Here is a 13806-nt window from a genome sequence, read left to right on the forward strand (position 1 = left end):
CAATATTAGAAAAAGAATGCACCATATTTATGTGTGTATATATATATATAAAATGTATGTATATAAATATAGTCTGATATAACATAAGAAGCAAAGCACAGAAAAGTATATATTAAGTTGCAGTACACTTTTATCGAAACTTTCTACATTCCAAGCACAAACCTAAATATTTTACATCTTTGCATGTATTAATTCAACTCATCGTTGTAACAAAATTAGAAATAATAATTACTTGTCTCTTACAGAGATAAGCAATTGAGGTACAGAAATATTAAATAATTTGTCTGTGGTTGCCTAGTGGAAGAGCTTAAATAGACCAGTTTTTTTTTCTTTGATTATATATTGTGACATTGTTGATTATACATTTTAATTATGTAAAATGTCCATGTGTCTGATAGGCTAGATCTCAGACAAATTCTTACCTTCTCTGTATACCAGGTTACTCATCAAAGATTAGATGAAAGTACACTTAAGTGTTTTAAAGCAACTTTATAATATAGTAGCTGCTTTTAATAAACATCAGTTATCTTTTCTGCCCATTTTTTACTGCTAAAATGCTTTATAATGTGTTTATATGGGCACATATGTTTTGAGCCATATATATGATCAGTTCTTCAGGGCATATTCTTTTTTTTTTAATTTTATTTATTATGTATACAACATTCTGCCTCGATGTATGCCCGCACGCCAGAGGAGGGCACCAGATCTCAGTACAGATGGTTGTGAGCCACCATGTGGTTGCTGGGAATTGAACTCAGGACCTCTGGAAGAGCAGCCAGTGCTCTTAACCTCTGAGCCATCTCTCCAGCCCCTTCAGGGCATATTCTTATGTACAGGGCATGCAAGTGTGCGTACTTGTAAGTGTGAGTGTACACTTGTGCACATATAAAGGTCAGAAGACAGCCTCAGTTGTCTTTTATTTTTTTGGAAACAGGGTTTCAATATGTAACCATGGTTAGCCTGGAAATCTTTGTGTAAATCAGGCTGGCCTCAAACTAACTGGGATCCCCCTCCCTCTTCCTTCTAAGTGCCAGGATGGTGTTCTACCTCTTATATTCACTGGGATTCCCCTGCCTCTGCCTTCAAAGTGCTGGGATAGTGTTCCACCTCACTCAGGCCAACTTTTTTTTTTCCTTAGAATTTCTTGTTGCCCATCTAGGATATGTTGACTGGCCTGTTAGTCCTAGAAATACACCCATCTCTATCTCCTCAGCATTGATACAAGTGTACCCTACCATACCAAACTTTTAAAAAATGTTTGTGGTGGTGGGTTGGAGTGGAATAAATATATATGCATATGTGTCTGTGAAGCCAGAAGAGAGTAGACTACTATGGAGTTAGAGTGAGTCCCCCAATATGGGTGTTTGGAAGGTCCCATGGAAGAGCAGCAAATGCTCTTAACAGCTGAGCATGTTTCTAGCACTCTACAATAATGTGTGTTGGTTTTTACACAAGTGCTGAGGTTATTTTCAAGTCCTTATGATTGTGCTGCAGGCTTTACAGACTGGGTTATCTCCCACCCATGTTCAAGATACTTTCTTTTATTATTATTACTATAAAAAATACCAATCCAAATTCCCACTCCCTCAACATCCTCCCACCCCACCCCCTTCAATCCTAAGAGAGGGCAATGCACCCTGCCCTGTAGAAAGTTCAAGGCCCTTTATCGAAGTTGAGTAAGGTATACATCCAAAGAGAATAGGATCCCAAAAAGCCAGTATATGCAGTAGAGACATCCCAGTGTCACTATCAGTGGTGTCTCAGTCAGCCCCAACTGTCAACCACATTCAGAGTGACTAGTTTGATCCCATGTTCATTCACTCCCAGTCCAGTTGGAGTTGGTGAGCTCCTATTAGCTCAGGCAAACTGTCTCAGTGGATGAACCCCTCATGGTCTTGACTTCCTTGCTCATACTCTCACTCCTTCTACTCTTCAACTGGACCTTGGGAGCTCAGTCCAGTGCTCCGATGTGGGTCTTTGCCTCTGTTTCCACCAGTTGTTGGATGAAGGTTCTATGGTGATATTTAAGATAAACTTCAGTCTGACTGACTACATGGCAAAGCCAGTTCAGACACCCTCTCCTATATTGCTTAGGGTCTTACCTGGGGGTCATCCTTGTGGATTCCTGGGCATTTTTCTAGAGTTTCTTGCTAACCCCATAATGGTTCCCTCAATCAAGATATCTTTCCTTGCTCTCATATCTGTCCTTCCTCCATCTCGACTATCCCATTCCCTCAAGTTCTCCTCAACCCTCCCCTTCTCCCCTTTCTTCTACCCTCTGCCCCCATGCTCCCAAATTTTGTCAGGCAATCTTGTCTGTTTCTAATTTACAGGTGGATCTATATATGTTTTTCTTTGGGTTCAACTTATTACTTAGCTTCTCTCCAATCATAAAATATAGACTCAATGACCTTTGTTTATGGGTAGTATCCTCTTATGAGTGAGTATGTACCATATTCATTTTTTTGGGTCTGGTTACCTAACTCAGGAGAGTGTTTTCTAATTCCATCCATTTGCATGCAAAATTCAAGATATCATCATGAATACTTTAATGTGTAGATGTGCCACACTTTCTTTATCCATTCTTCAGTTGAGGGGCTTCTAGGTTGTTTCCAGGTTCTGGCGATTACAAATAACGCTGCTATGAACATAGTTGAACAAATGTTTATGTAGTATGATTAAGCACCTTTTGGGTATATTCCCAAGGGTGGTATTCTGGATCCTGAGGTAGGTTGATTCCTAGTTTTCTGAGAAACCGCCACACTGATTTCCTAAGTGGTTGCACAAGTTTGCATTCCTGCCAGCAAAGGATGAGTGTTCCCCTTACTCCACATCCTCTCCAGCATAGGCTATCATTAGTGTTTTTGATCTTAGCCATTCTGACAAGTGTAAGTAAAATGGTATCTCAAAGTTGTTTTAATTTGCATTTTCCCTGATAGCTAAGGAAGTTGAACATGTCCTTAAGTACCTTTTAGCCATTTGAAATTCTTCTATTGAGAATTCTCTGTTTAGTTCAGTACACCATTTTTTAATTAGGTTATTTAGAATTTTAATATCTAATTTCTTGAGTTCTTTATATATTTTGGAGATCAGACCTTTGTGTGATGTGGGGTTGGTGAAGATCTTTTCGCATTCAGTAGGCTGCCTTTTTTTTTTTTTTTTGTCGTCTTATTGACTGTGTCCTTTGCTTTACAGAAGCTTCTCAGTTTCAGAAGGTCCCATTTATTTATTGTTGCTCTTATTGTCTGTGCTACTAGGGTTATATTTAGGAAGTTGTCTCCTCTGTCCATGCATTGAAGGCTACTTCTCACTTTCTCTTCTGTCAGGTTCAGTGTGGTCAGATTTATATTGAGGTCATTAATCCATTTGGACTTGAGTTTTGAGATGGCAATAGATATGGATCTATTTTCATTCTTCTACAGGTTGACATCCAGTTATGCCAGCACCATTTGTTGAAGATGCTTTCTTTTCTCCATTGTATAATTTTAGCTTCTTTGTCAAAAATCAGGTGTTCATAGATGTGTGGATTACTATCTGGGTCTTCCATTTGATTCTATTGGTCAACATCTCTGTTTTTATGCCAATACCAAGCTGTCTCCATTACTGTAGCTCTGTAATAGAGCTTGATGTCAGGATGGTAATGCCTCCAGAAGATCCTTTATTGTATAGGATTGTTTTCATCATGATCAAGTAGTTTCATCCTAGAGATGCAGGGCTGGTTCAACATACAAAAATCTATCAATTTTTCAACACAGGGTTTCTATGTGTAACAGTCCTAGCTGTCCTGGAACTAGCTTTGTAGACCAGGCTGGTGGCACATTCTTTGATTGTGGTATATATAGATGACTTGTTAAATAGATTGAACAAATAGAAGCTGAGATTTTTAGTTTTTAAATGATTAAGCATCCTTATACTAGTCATATATTTGACATAGTTCCACAAATAATATGTGGTTTTCTTTTGTGTGTGTGTTGCAGAGTTTGGGAAATGGAAAGTAATGACAGCTGGCACCTGAACTAAGTACTTTCCTAGGCAACACCATTCCAGAACTTCAGGATGAATGGGGATATGCCCCATGTCCCCATAACTACTCTTGCGGGGATCGCTAGTCTCACAGACCGTAAGTTTGGATAATTTATCTAATTTAAGTTTTGTTGTTTGCGAACATTCAATTTTAGAGACACTTGAAATTATCTTTAATGTTGTAAAGAACGGAAAAACAATATATTTGGTTGTTGTACCTGTGGGAGTAGCAAAATTAATATTGCTATCTAATACATAAATTAATTTCTGTTTCCTAAAGACTTTTAAAACATGACACAAAACTTTAAGAAATGCCAAAACTAAAGAAACTTGTTGACAAATAAGAATAAGGACTTTTTTAGAATGCATTTATAAAAACAGCACCTGAAATTGCTCTCCAGCAGTGAGAACTTGAGAGCATCTTACCTAAATTCTAGGGGTGCTGGGTTTTGAATAGCATGTTGCCTATTGGTGAGAGCAGTGTGATACTACACTATGGAGTTGGTTTGAAATTACCCCAAAAGCGTGATACCTGATATTTTAGTTGGAAATTTTTAACCTTTAGACAAATTAACAAATCCTCATTAAATGTGCTAACATTAAATAGTATAATTTAAGCTGCAAAATATTTATTTTTGTTTGTTTGCTGTTTAGAGTAGAGTGGAAAAAAGAACTGTTTAGGAATTTATGGCAGGAATTTTTATTGATCTTTAGGAATGTTGTACTCTGAATATTCTACTGTGAGCTATTTGTTTTTGTCTATTCTTAAGCTTTTAAAACTATATTGCATATCATTGTACTAGAGAGTCAGGTAGTGTTCTTGGTTTATTTGTCTTGAGAGTGCTACTAATCTGATCCATCTTGTAGATAAGTTACCTTCCAACATTATGTCTCAAAGTTGTGTTTTATTTAGTTCATTCAAGTTTCTAAATGAAAATTAAGCATGACTACAAAGAAGCTAAGTAATTTCTAGTACTGTGGTTTGCAGTGGCCTGTGGTGTTTTGAGAGGGCTGATTTCTTGGGTTAATTGAGATTGTTTTTCAGAGTGAAGAGTAATGTTTTTCAGTCATTTGTCACGTTGATACTTATAACTTATTCTTTGTCCTAAAATTTATATAAGCACACATATGTATAGAAAGACTTCTTATAGTCAGTCAGTTTCTAATAATCTGCTTTTCCCTTGAATAGTCCTGAACCAGCTGCCTCTTCCATCTCCTTTACCTGCAACAACTACAAAGAGCCTCCTCTTTAACTCACGAATAGCAGAAGAGGTGAACTGCCTTTTGGCCTGTAGGGATGACAGTTTGGTTTCACAGCTTGTCCATAGTCTCAACCAGGTATCAACAGATCACATGTAAGTACAATCAATTTTATATCTAAAAGTAAAAAGGTTTTGTCTTGCTAAGAAAAATCAGCATTCCTTTTTAAGTAATTTCCCAAGCATTCAGATTCATATTGGGGCAAGGAGGTTATTGTTTGTGGTGGGTCTCGTGTATCCCAGGCTGGCCTTGAATTTGCCGTGCAGCTGATGTTCTGCTACCTTTTCTTGAGTATTTCATGTGCCACCATGCTCGGCTTATGTGGTGTTGGGACTCAGTTCCAGGGTCTCATATATGATAGGTATGCACTGATAGTAAAGTTATATCCACAACCTACCTTTGGTTTTTGAGACAGCTTCACCTTAAAACCCAGTCTGACCTTGGACCAACTGTCCTTTTCTTGCCAACCTTGCAAGGACTAGAATATGTCTTGAGTTATCACGCAAGTTCATACATTGTTTTTAATGTCAGTACCCGACCAGGAGTGGTGGCTTATGCCGTTAATCCCAGCATCCAGAGACAGAGGCAGGCAGATCTCTTTGAGTCTTAGGCCAGCCTGGTCTACGTAACAAATTCCAGGCCAGTCAGGACTACCTAGTGAAACCCTCTCTCTAAAAAGGAAGAAAAGAAAATGTCAGTAGCCAAGTGAGATTATAGCCAATTTTGAAGAAACATTAAAGAGATTTAGGTAGGCCATAGTCGATTTGTGACAATAGTTTTGACCCATACCCATTGATGCAGATCTTTTCAACTTACGGAAATGATACTGATAACATCTGCATAAAGATTTAAATGTGCTCATAAAACTTATCTTCTTTTTTCTTATAGTATTGGAGTAATCTAGTAAATTTCTAGACACTGGAATACAATTCTGAGTATAATTAACTCCTTGGGCAGTAAAATGTTTCTTTTTCTTGGAACTGACAATAGCATTTCAACATAAGTGTATGTTTTCATGTAGTAGACTTTTTTTTTTGGTTTTTTTCGAGACAGGGTTTCTCTGTGTTTTTTTTTTTTTTTTTTTTTTTTTGGAGCCTGTCCTGGAACTAGCTCTTGTAGACCAGGCTGGTCTCTAACTCAGAGATCTGCCTGCCTCTGCCTCCCAAGTGCTGGGATTAAAGGCGTGCGCCACCACCGCCCGGCTTATGTAGTAGACTTTTAAAAATAAAATTGAGCTAAACAATGAGGGTGTACTTAATATGTTTTTCAATCCAAAAGTAATGCATACTTTACAAGCTAAACAGCACAGAATGTATTTAACAGTAACATCTGGGTGCAGAGAGAGGACTCAGTGACTAAAGTAAATGTCACTCAAACCTGATAGGACCTAAGTTCCGTCCCCAGAATAGACATGAAGGTAAAAATAGAGATCTCCCAGCCCTGTATGTGTGTCATGACATGCACATACCTGTACATGCACACATATAATAACAAGCTTTTCTCAAGTAAGATCTGTCACTTTCATACCATTATAACCTACTATTAAATAGTATTCATATAAACTTCCATTCATAATTAATTTTTCAAGTTTAAAGATTTAGGGAAAAGATGAAGCATATTAGATGCAGTACATATTTGAGGGACAATTTCCAAGTTGACTAGTTGAACTTATTAAATGTGACTTTTTGGTGAAGAAACTAAGAAATGGCTGCTTACAAACCAGAAGGAACTATAATGTTCCTGTTTTAATTACTCTAGAAATTCCATTGTCTAGATATTACACAGTTGCTTATGCCTATATATACTCTGCAGTGGTTTCTGAATATTTAAAGGGGTAAGGGAAAGGCATGTAAAAAAATTAGGATTTATTATATAGGAAGTTTCTTTAAGATTATTCCCAGGAATTTATTGAGTCTCTGTTGGGTGCCATATTTTAGGTCATTATTGTTGGATCCAATGAGTTTCTGTGTTTGCCCATGTATGTGCCAGGGTGTGTGAGTTTGTGGAGGTCAAAGGACAACTTTCAGAGATCAGTTCTCTACTTCTACCAAGTTGAAGCAGGGTATAGAGCAGTGGTAATGTAGTAAACAAAATAGAGTCCATTGCCATTCCTTCATGAACACACTCAATGCCCACTGAGCTCAGAAACTAAGCAGGGTTAGGCTTAGTATTTGAATGGAAAAAAAAAAAATTGAAGACACTGTTTCCAAACAGTCCCTGTCTAATTTGCCAATTACTGAGATGTTTTCTCAGAATTGCTACTGTGTTTATTTTTATCACTTGTTTGGTTCTGCCTCTTACTATGACTTTATTTGAAAAACCAGTGTAAGATAGAAAAATCACATAACCTGTATGTTAACCTTCTCTTAATCAATATTGTAACATTGGTTATTTTATTGAGAGAACAGTTTCAAGAAAGTCGCATTCTTTTCATGTTCAGACATAAGGGAGAGTCAAAATATTCCAACTCCAGCTGGGTAGTGGTGGTGCACACGCCTTTAATCCCAGCACTTGGGAGGCAGAGACAGGCGACTCTCTGTGAGTTTGAGGCCAGCCTAGTCTATAATAGCGAGTTCCAGGACAGCCAGGACTGTTACATAGAAAAAGCCTGTCTCAAAAACCAAACCAAACAAAACAAATATTCCAAGTTCAAATAGTAGCTTCTTAACATTATCAACACTTCTGTATCTGTTAATTATTAATATGTAATAGATCCTGCTTTTCTTTCTTAAAATTGACATGAAAATTCAAATAATCGTGTTGTTTTGTAAGATTATGGTTTCAGTTTCCCTTTCCCATGCCCTAGAAAAATGAAGTGGGGTTGTTGTCTATAGTCACTCCTCTCTGTTGTTTTTGATAATTTCCTTTCTTCTGGGAAAATCTATGCCTTGGGCCTACTGAAGTATATGATTTTATTCTATAAGTCTTCTTAAGAAATTAATCATGCTTATAATTTTTTTTCAATGCCAGAGAACTGAAAGATAACCTTGGGAGCGATGACCCAGAAGGTGATATACCAGTCTTGTTGCAGGCCGTCCTGGCAAGGAGTCCAAATGTCTTCAGGGAGAAAAGCATGCAGAACAGATATGTACAAAGTGGTGAGGTTCTTTTTTTATAGTGCGTGTTTGTGGATACTGTATCAGAACTTGTTTTACACATGATTAAATTCAAGTGTCTTTAACTAGCTGGCTTTTCACCTACAAATGTCTGTTTATATTTTGCATCAAGACAAGAGCGAGAAGGAAACTTAGTAATTAGTCCTGTGGTTTAATATGTAATTAAATTCCTTGGAAATTAAAATTTTGAGGTTTTTTTAAAGTCTCTTAAAATGTATTTATTAAGTGAACTTTAGAAATTTTGCTTTTAGAAAATTAGAAAGTTTGGAAGAAATCTTTCAGTAATGAAAATATATGAAAACATTTGAGCATATGTTTTATAGATATATTGTTATTTTTAGTAACAGTGTTCATGGTTATCTATGAATTGACATAATACTCATTTTGCCTTACCAGTAAAACTCAGTTAATATTGTTAGTAACAAAGCTTTTATTTATTCTAAGTATTATAAGGCTGGTTAAATTTTAATATCTATCACAGATATCATTGTTATGTATTTAACTGTACCTAAAAGCTAAAGAAACATTGTCTTCTAGAATTTAGCTGTGTTTAGCAAATCCAAGTTTATCCTCGACTCTCAAGGTTAAACTAGGAATAGTTTAGGCAATTCTGAAAGGTCCAAGTTATAGCTAATTGGTTCACTTTTTAAAAAATATCATCAGATTCATTTTAGCTTTCTTTTCAGCAATGTCTCCATGCAGCTTTCTATTATGTCTCCTAGTTATTTTTTGTATATGAATATTTTTAAATAATACTGTTTTATTTTGTTTATATTTTTCTATGTGAATTGAATTTTTTGTTTTATTTTGTTTGTTTTGTTAAAGCAATTAACATATTTCCTACCTATTCCTCACAACTCAGTTATGCTCCTCTTACCTCTCAGTTGAAAACAGATATACAGAGCATGGCTGTGGATTAACCAGATCCATTAAACAGTGATGCAAGGAAATAAAGCTATGCATTCTGAAAGTGCTGGAGCTAAAGGAGAATATAAAGTTAGTGTTGTTTTTAAAAAAAAATAGAAAACTGTAGCATGATGAATAAAATCTCAGAAACAGATATTGGGGTTTATCCTGAAGGTCAAAAAGGCAAGGCCACCTTGTGTGAAATGGCAGTCTGCCTCCAAGAAACTTTAGAATGAGACTGTGTGTGAGAGCTGTCCCCTCCTGTTTTATGTTCCTCTCCAGGGCTATGATTAAAGGTGTGTGTCACCACTTCCTGGTCTGTAAGGCTGACAATTGGGGCTGTTTTACTCTCTGATCTTCAGGCAAGCTTTATTTATTAAAATACAAATGAAATATCACTACAGGAAACTGAAGAAATGGCCCAGATGTTAATTAAAAGCATATACTATTCTTTGTTTCTGCTTTGGGCTTTTGTAACTCCATTTCCAAGGGATCTAATACCTTCTTTTGACTTTTGCAGACAGCTACATTCAAATGTAGACACAAAAACACATGCATAAACTATTTCTTAAATAATGAGAATAGAACTTTAAAAGAAGGCCTAGTAGAATTAATTAATAAGGTTAAGAGAATGTAAATATAATTTTGGATAAATAAAATGATTCAAGTATACTAGTGCTACATTTTTTGTAATCTATATTTTTAAGTATAAATTTGGATATTAAATCACTATAATAAAAGGTTTTACAGCATTCACCTTATTTAAGTTATACATTTTGTTTGATTCTGTATACATTTTTAGTTAAAATGTATAATTATTGTATATTGCTATATATCCTATTTTGTGAAAAGGAAAAGTAGAATTTTTAAAACAATTTGTTAATACTGTTGTCATTTTTAAAAACAAAGGATAATTTATGTGGATATTTATTATGTTGTGGGTTTGTGCATATGTGCTTGTACATGTGTGTGTGTACATGTCACAACAATCACTTTGCATCTTTCATATTTTGAGACAGAATCTCTAACTGAATCTGAAGCTTATCTTCTAGCATAAGCTAGCTGGCTACTGAATTTCAGGGACTCACCTGTCTTCACTCTTACAACCTACCCCAGCACTAGAGTTAGAAGTGTGTGGCCACAACAAGCTCTTTATTTTGGTACCAGAGTGTAGTGATAAGGCGAGCAGGCCTGCTTTTTGTCCCGCCCAGCTCCCACATGGTTAGCTTTACACCCAAAATAACAACACACAAATTGTATTCTTTTAAACACTGCCTGGCCTGTTAGTTCTAGCCTCTTATTGGCTAATTCTCACATCTTGATTAACCCATTTCTAATAATCTGTGTAGCACCACGAGTTGGTGTTTTACTGGGAAAGATTCAGCATGTCTGACCTGGCGGCTGGCTCCATGGCGTCTGCCTCACTGCCTTCTTCCTCCCAGCATTCTGGTCTGTCTTCCCCACCTACCTATGTTCTGACCTATCAGGCCAAGCAGTTTTCTTTATTAATTAGCCAATGAAAGCAACAGATAGCAACCCTCCTACATCACCAGAGTTCTAAACTCAAGCCCCTCATATTTATTTTTTAACAGAACAAGTACTTTATCAAGTGAGCCATATCCCATCCTTAGAAAGATAACTTTTTGTAGTTAAATGCAAATGTGATTCATACACAACAATTTTACTATACACACGTCACTGTAATCATAGTCTTTGGAACCTTGGGGTAATCAGAAAGAGCTGTTCTGATTTTATTTGCCTCTTTTTTTACATGGTCGTTACTTTCAAACTGGTCATTTCAGCTTTACCCAAGTGATGACTGTTAATTGAGAGGAAGAAATTTTTTAATTTCTGTCTTATGACATTGCTTTCCCCATTCATCAACAAAAAAGGACAACCAGGAACAGTATTTATAGTCATTAAATTATTAAGTTGTGGAATAAAACTGCTTCATACTGATTCGTATTTTAGTAGTCTTTGAGGTGGTCTTGAGCCCTCACATCATTCTACTGATTGTTGAGCTATCGTCCCTTCTGCAGTGCTACTGGCAAATAAACATATAAACCTTTCGTTTTTCATGTCAACAGCAAGAAATAAAGTTTAAATATTAATTTGATCGCAGTTCCCAAAAGCCATATAAGAAAGTCAGGGTTAGTTGCAGAATTTTATCTCTGATTTAACTGAATTTTTCTGCTGCTTTTTTTAAAATAACAAAATGCCATTTGTGCATGAATCAAGAAGCAATGTCCTGCTTGAAAAGAAATAGAAGAATCTAAAAGCTAGATCTGGAGAGATGGCCCAGTTGGTAACAGCACTTGCTGCTGCTCTTGTAGAGTATCTGAGCACCCACATGGTTGCTGACATCTAATTCCTATCCCAGGAAATCCCGTGTCCTCTTCTGACCTCCAAGGGGACCTAGCACACATATGGTACACATATGTACATGTGGGCAGACACTCATACACATAAAAATAAACTGTAAAAAAAAAGAAAATGAAGATGTTCTCGTGTTTTCATTTACTAATGAAATATTCTTTTAATCCTTATGAGTAACAAAAGGTTATTTTAGAAGACATATGAATATGATGCTTTGTTAATAGAGTTTTGGATGGAAATTGCATGAACCAAATGTTTGGTCCATAGATAAATTAGTAATAAAACCTAGGAGTGAAACAATTAACTTGGTGAAATTAAGTACCTAAGCACAGGAGAGGTACATGCTAAAAAAAAAATTCTATATAATAACAATAAACTAGTTAGAGGCCTATATTAAAAGAAGTATATAGAATTTTGACAAAAGCTAGATGAAATGACTTAAAAATTCTTCTTAGTCCTAAGGCTAAAGGCTAACGGGATGTGTATAAGGTTGGGGGTGTACTTCAGTTTTAACACCGGCCTAGAGTGTATGATGTTCTGTGTCAATTCCTAGCTCTCTAAAAATTGTGAGCAACATCTCTATGTTCAGTACTAGACTAGTTATATTAAAATTATGTTTTAATAAAATTGATGGTTCTTGAAATTTAGTTTGCCTAGTAGCTGTATATTGCTTCTCCAAAACAAAATTATTTCTGGATGGAAGAAAGGAACTTTTAAATGGTTTTAAAAGAATGAGTTAACTCTTTATTGTAAGAAGAAAATAATAATGTTTTTTATCTATTGCACAGGAATGATGATGTCTCAGTATAAACTTTCTCAGAATTCCATGCATAGTCCTGCATCTTCCAATTACCAACAAACCACTATCTCACATAGCCCCTCCAGGTAAATAAATAGTTATGTATATGTTATATATTAAATATTGAATTCTGGGTGAATGAATATGCTATTGAATATCAAGTCTATATGTTTAAATAATCATGAATTATATATAAATAGTTCCATGCTTAGCTGCACTCATGAACATTCACCTAAAAATGTTGAGTGTAGAATTACTGTAATATAATATATTAACTAAAGAAACTACCATATTAGTAATTGAATTTCACATAGAAAAATATTTGATAAAATAAATGATGTTTGGGGTGGTAATATAGCTCACTAGTAGAGTGTTTACCTAAAATTTACAAAACCCTTGGTTCAGTAGGTTAATTCCCAGCAGCATTACCACCTAAAACAGAGAAAAGTAATGTTTGATGTAGGTTTTCTATAAATAACAAAATTTGGGAAACAGACCTTAAGAGCCATAGATTGTTTTTTCTAAATAGAATGCTGATTTTTACGTAGTTAAAGAAGTGAATTTTTAGTTATTTGATGTGACTCATGATCAGTGTGAATAATTTATGTGTTATTTTGCTATTTTCTGTTTGTGTAGATTTTATGCATAAATTGAAGTCCAAAGAACTTAGTCACAGTTAAATTTCAAGGAATAGCCTTTTGATTTCTTTTCCTGATATACTTCATTTGGGTTTTGGGTTTTAGCCGGTTTGTGCCACCACAGACAAGCTCTGGGAACAGATTTATGCCACAACAAAATAGCCCAGTGCCTAGTCCATATGCCCCACAGAGCCCTGCAGGATACATGCCATATTCCCATCCTTCAAGTTACACAACACATCAACAGATGCAGCAAGGTAAGAAAGTTGTTTGTTACCTAAATAATTACACTAAATATTGGATATACCTAAATAACCTTAATTCCAAACAAGCTCATTTTAAAAATAATTTTTAAATATAAACAAAATGATGTTCAGTTTGTCAAATTTTAACTGTGGCTTAAATCATTTTAAACATTAAATTATTTTTTGGGATTTATCTTTGGAGTAAATGAGGCATTGTCATTGAGTCTTTGATTAGGTTACGATGTAGTTATATTTTGTTATGAAATTTAGAACTCTTTTAGTTGAGTTTCTTCTTACAGTATCATTTTATTTCATATTTATAACTAAAGAAAATTAGAGGTTTTAATACAGAATTTTCTGAGTTGATTTACTATTCTCAGTTTATTGTCAAATTATGGTTTTAATGCAGAATTTTCTGAATTGAATTACTATTCTCAGTTTAT

General features: G+C 35.4%; 1 protein-coding gene across 2 annotated transcripts in view; it reads left to right on the forward strand.

The window, feature by feature from the left end:
* Nucleotides 1–13806, forward strand: part of Nipbl (NIPBL cohesin loading factor) — a 158828-nt gene that overhangs the window by 58801 nt on the left and 86221 nt on the right. For both annotated transcript variants that reach the window (XM_041631035.1, XM_041631036.1), the window contains exons 2-6: nucleotides 3978–4120; nucleotides 5213–5378; nucleotides 8254–8381; nucleotides 12470–12566; nucleotides 13224–13375. In XM_041631035.1, coding sequence (XP_041486969.1) covers nucleotides 4057–4120; nucleotides 5213–5378; nucleotides 8254–8381; nucleotides 12470–12566; nucleotides 13224–13375 — 607 coding nt within the window. In that variant the 5' untranslated portion in view covers nucleotides 3978–4056. The remainder of the gene's footprint in view (nucleotides 1–3977; nucleotides 4121–5212; nucleotides 5379–8253; nucleotides 8382–12469; nucleotides 12567–13223; nucleotides 13376–13806) is intronic.

The sequence above is a fragment of the Microtus oregoni genome, unplaced genomic scaffold (genome assembly GCF_018167655.1).
Source record: "Microtus oregoni isolate MIOR12 unplaced genomic scaffold, Mior012 000036F_ref0000092, whole genome shotgun sequence".
In the NCBI taxonomy this organism is placed as follows: Eukaryota; Metazoa; Chordata; class Mammalia; order Rodentia; family Cricetidae; genus Microtus; species Microtus oregoni.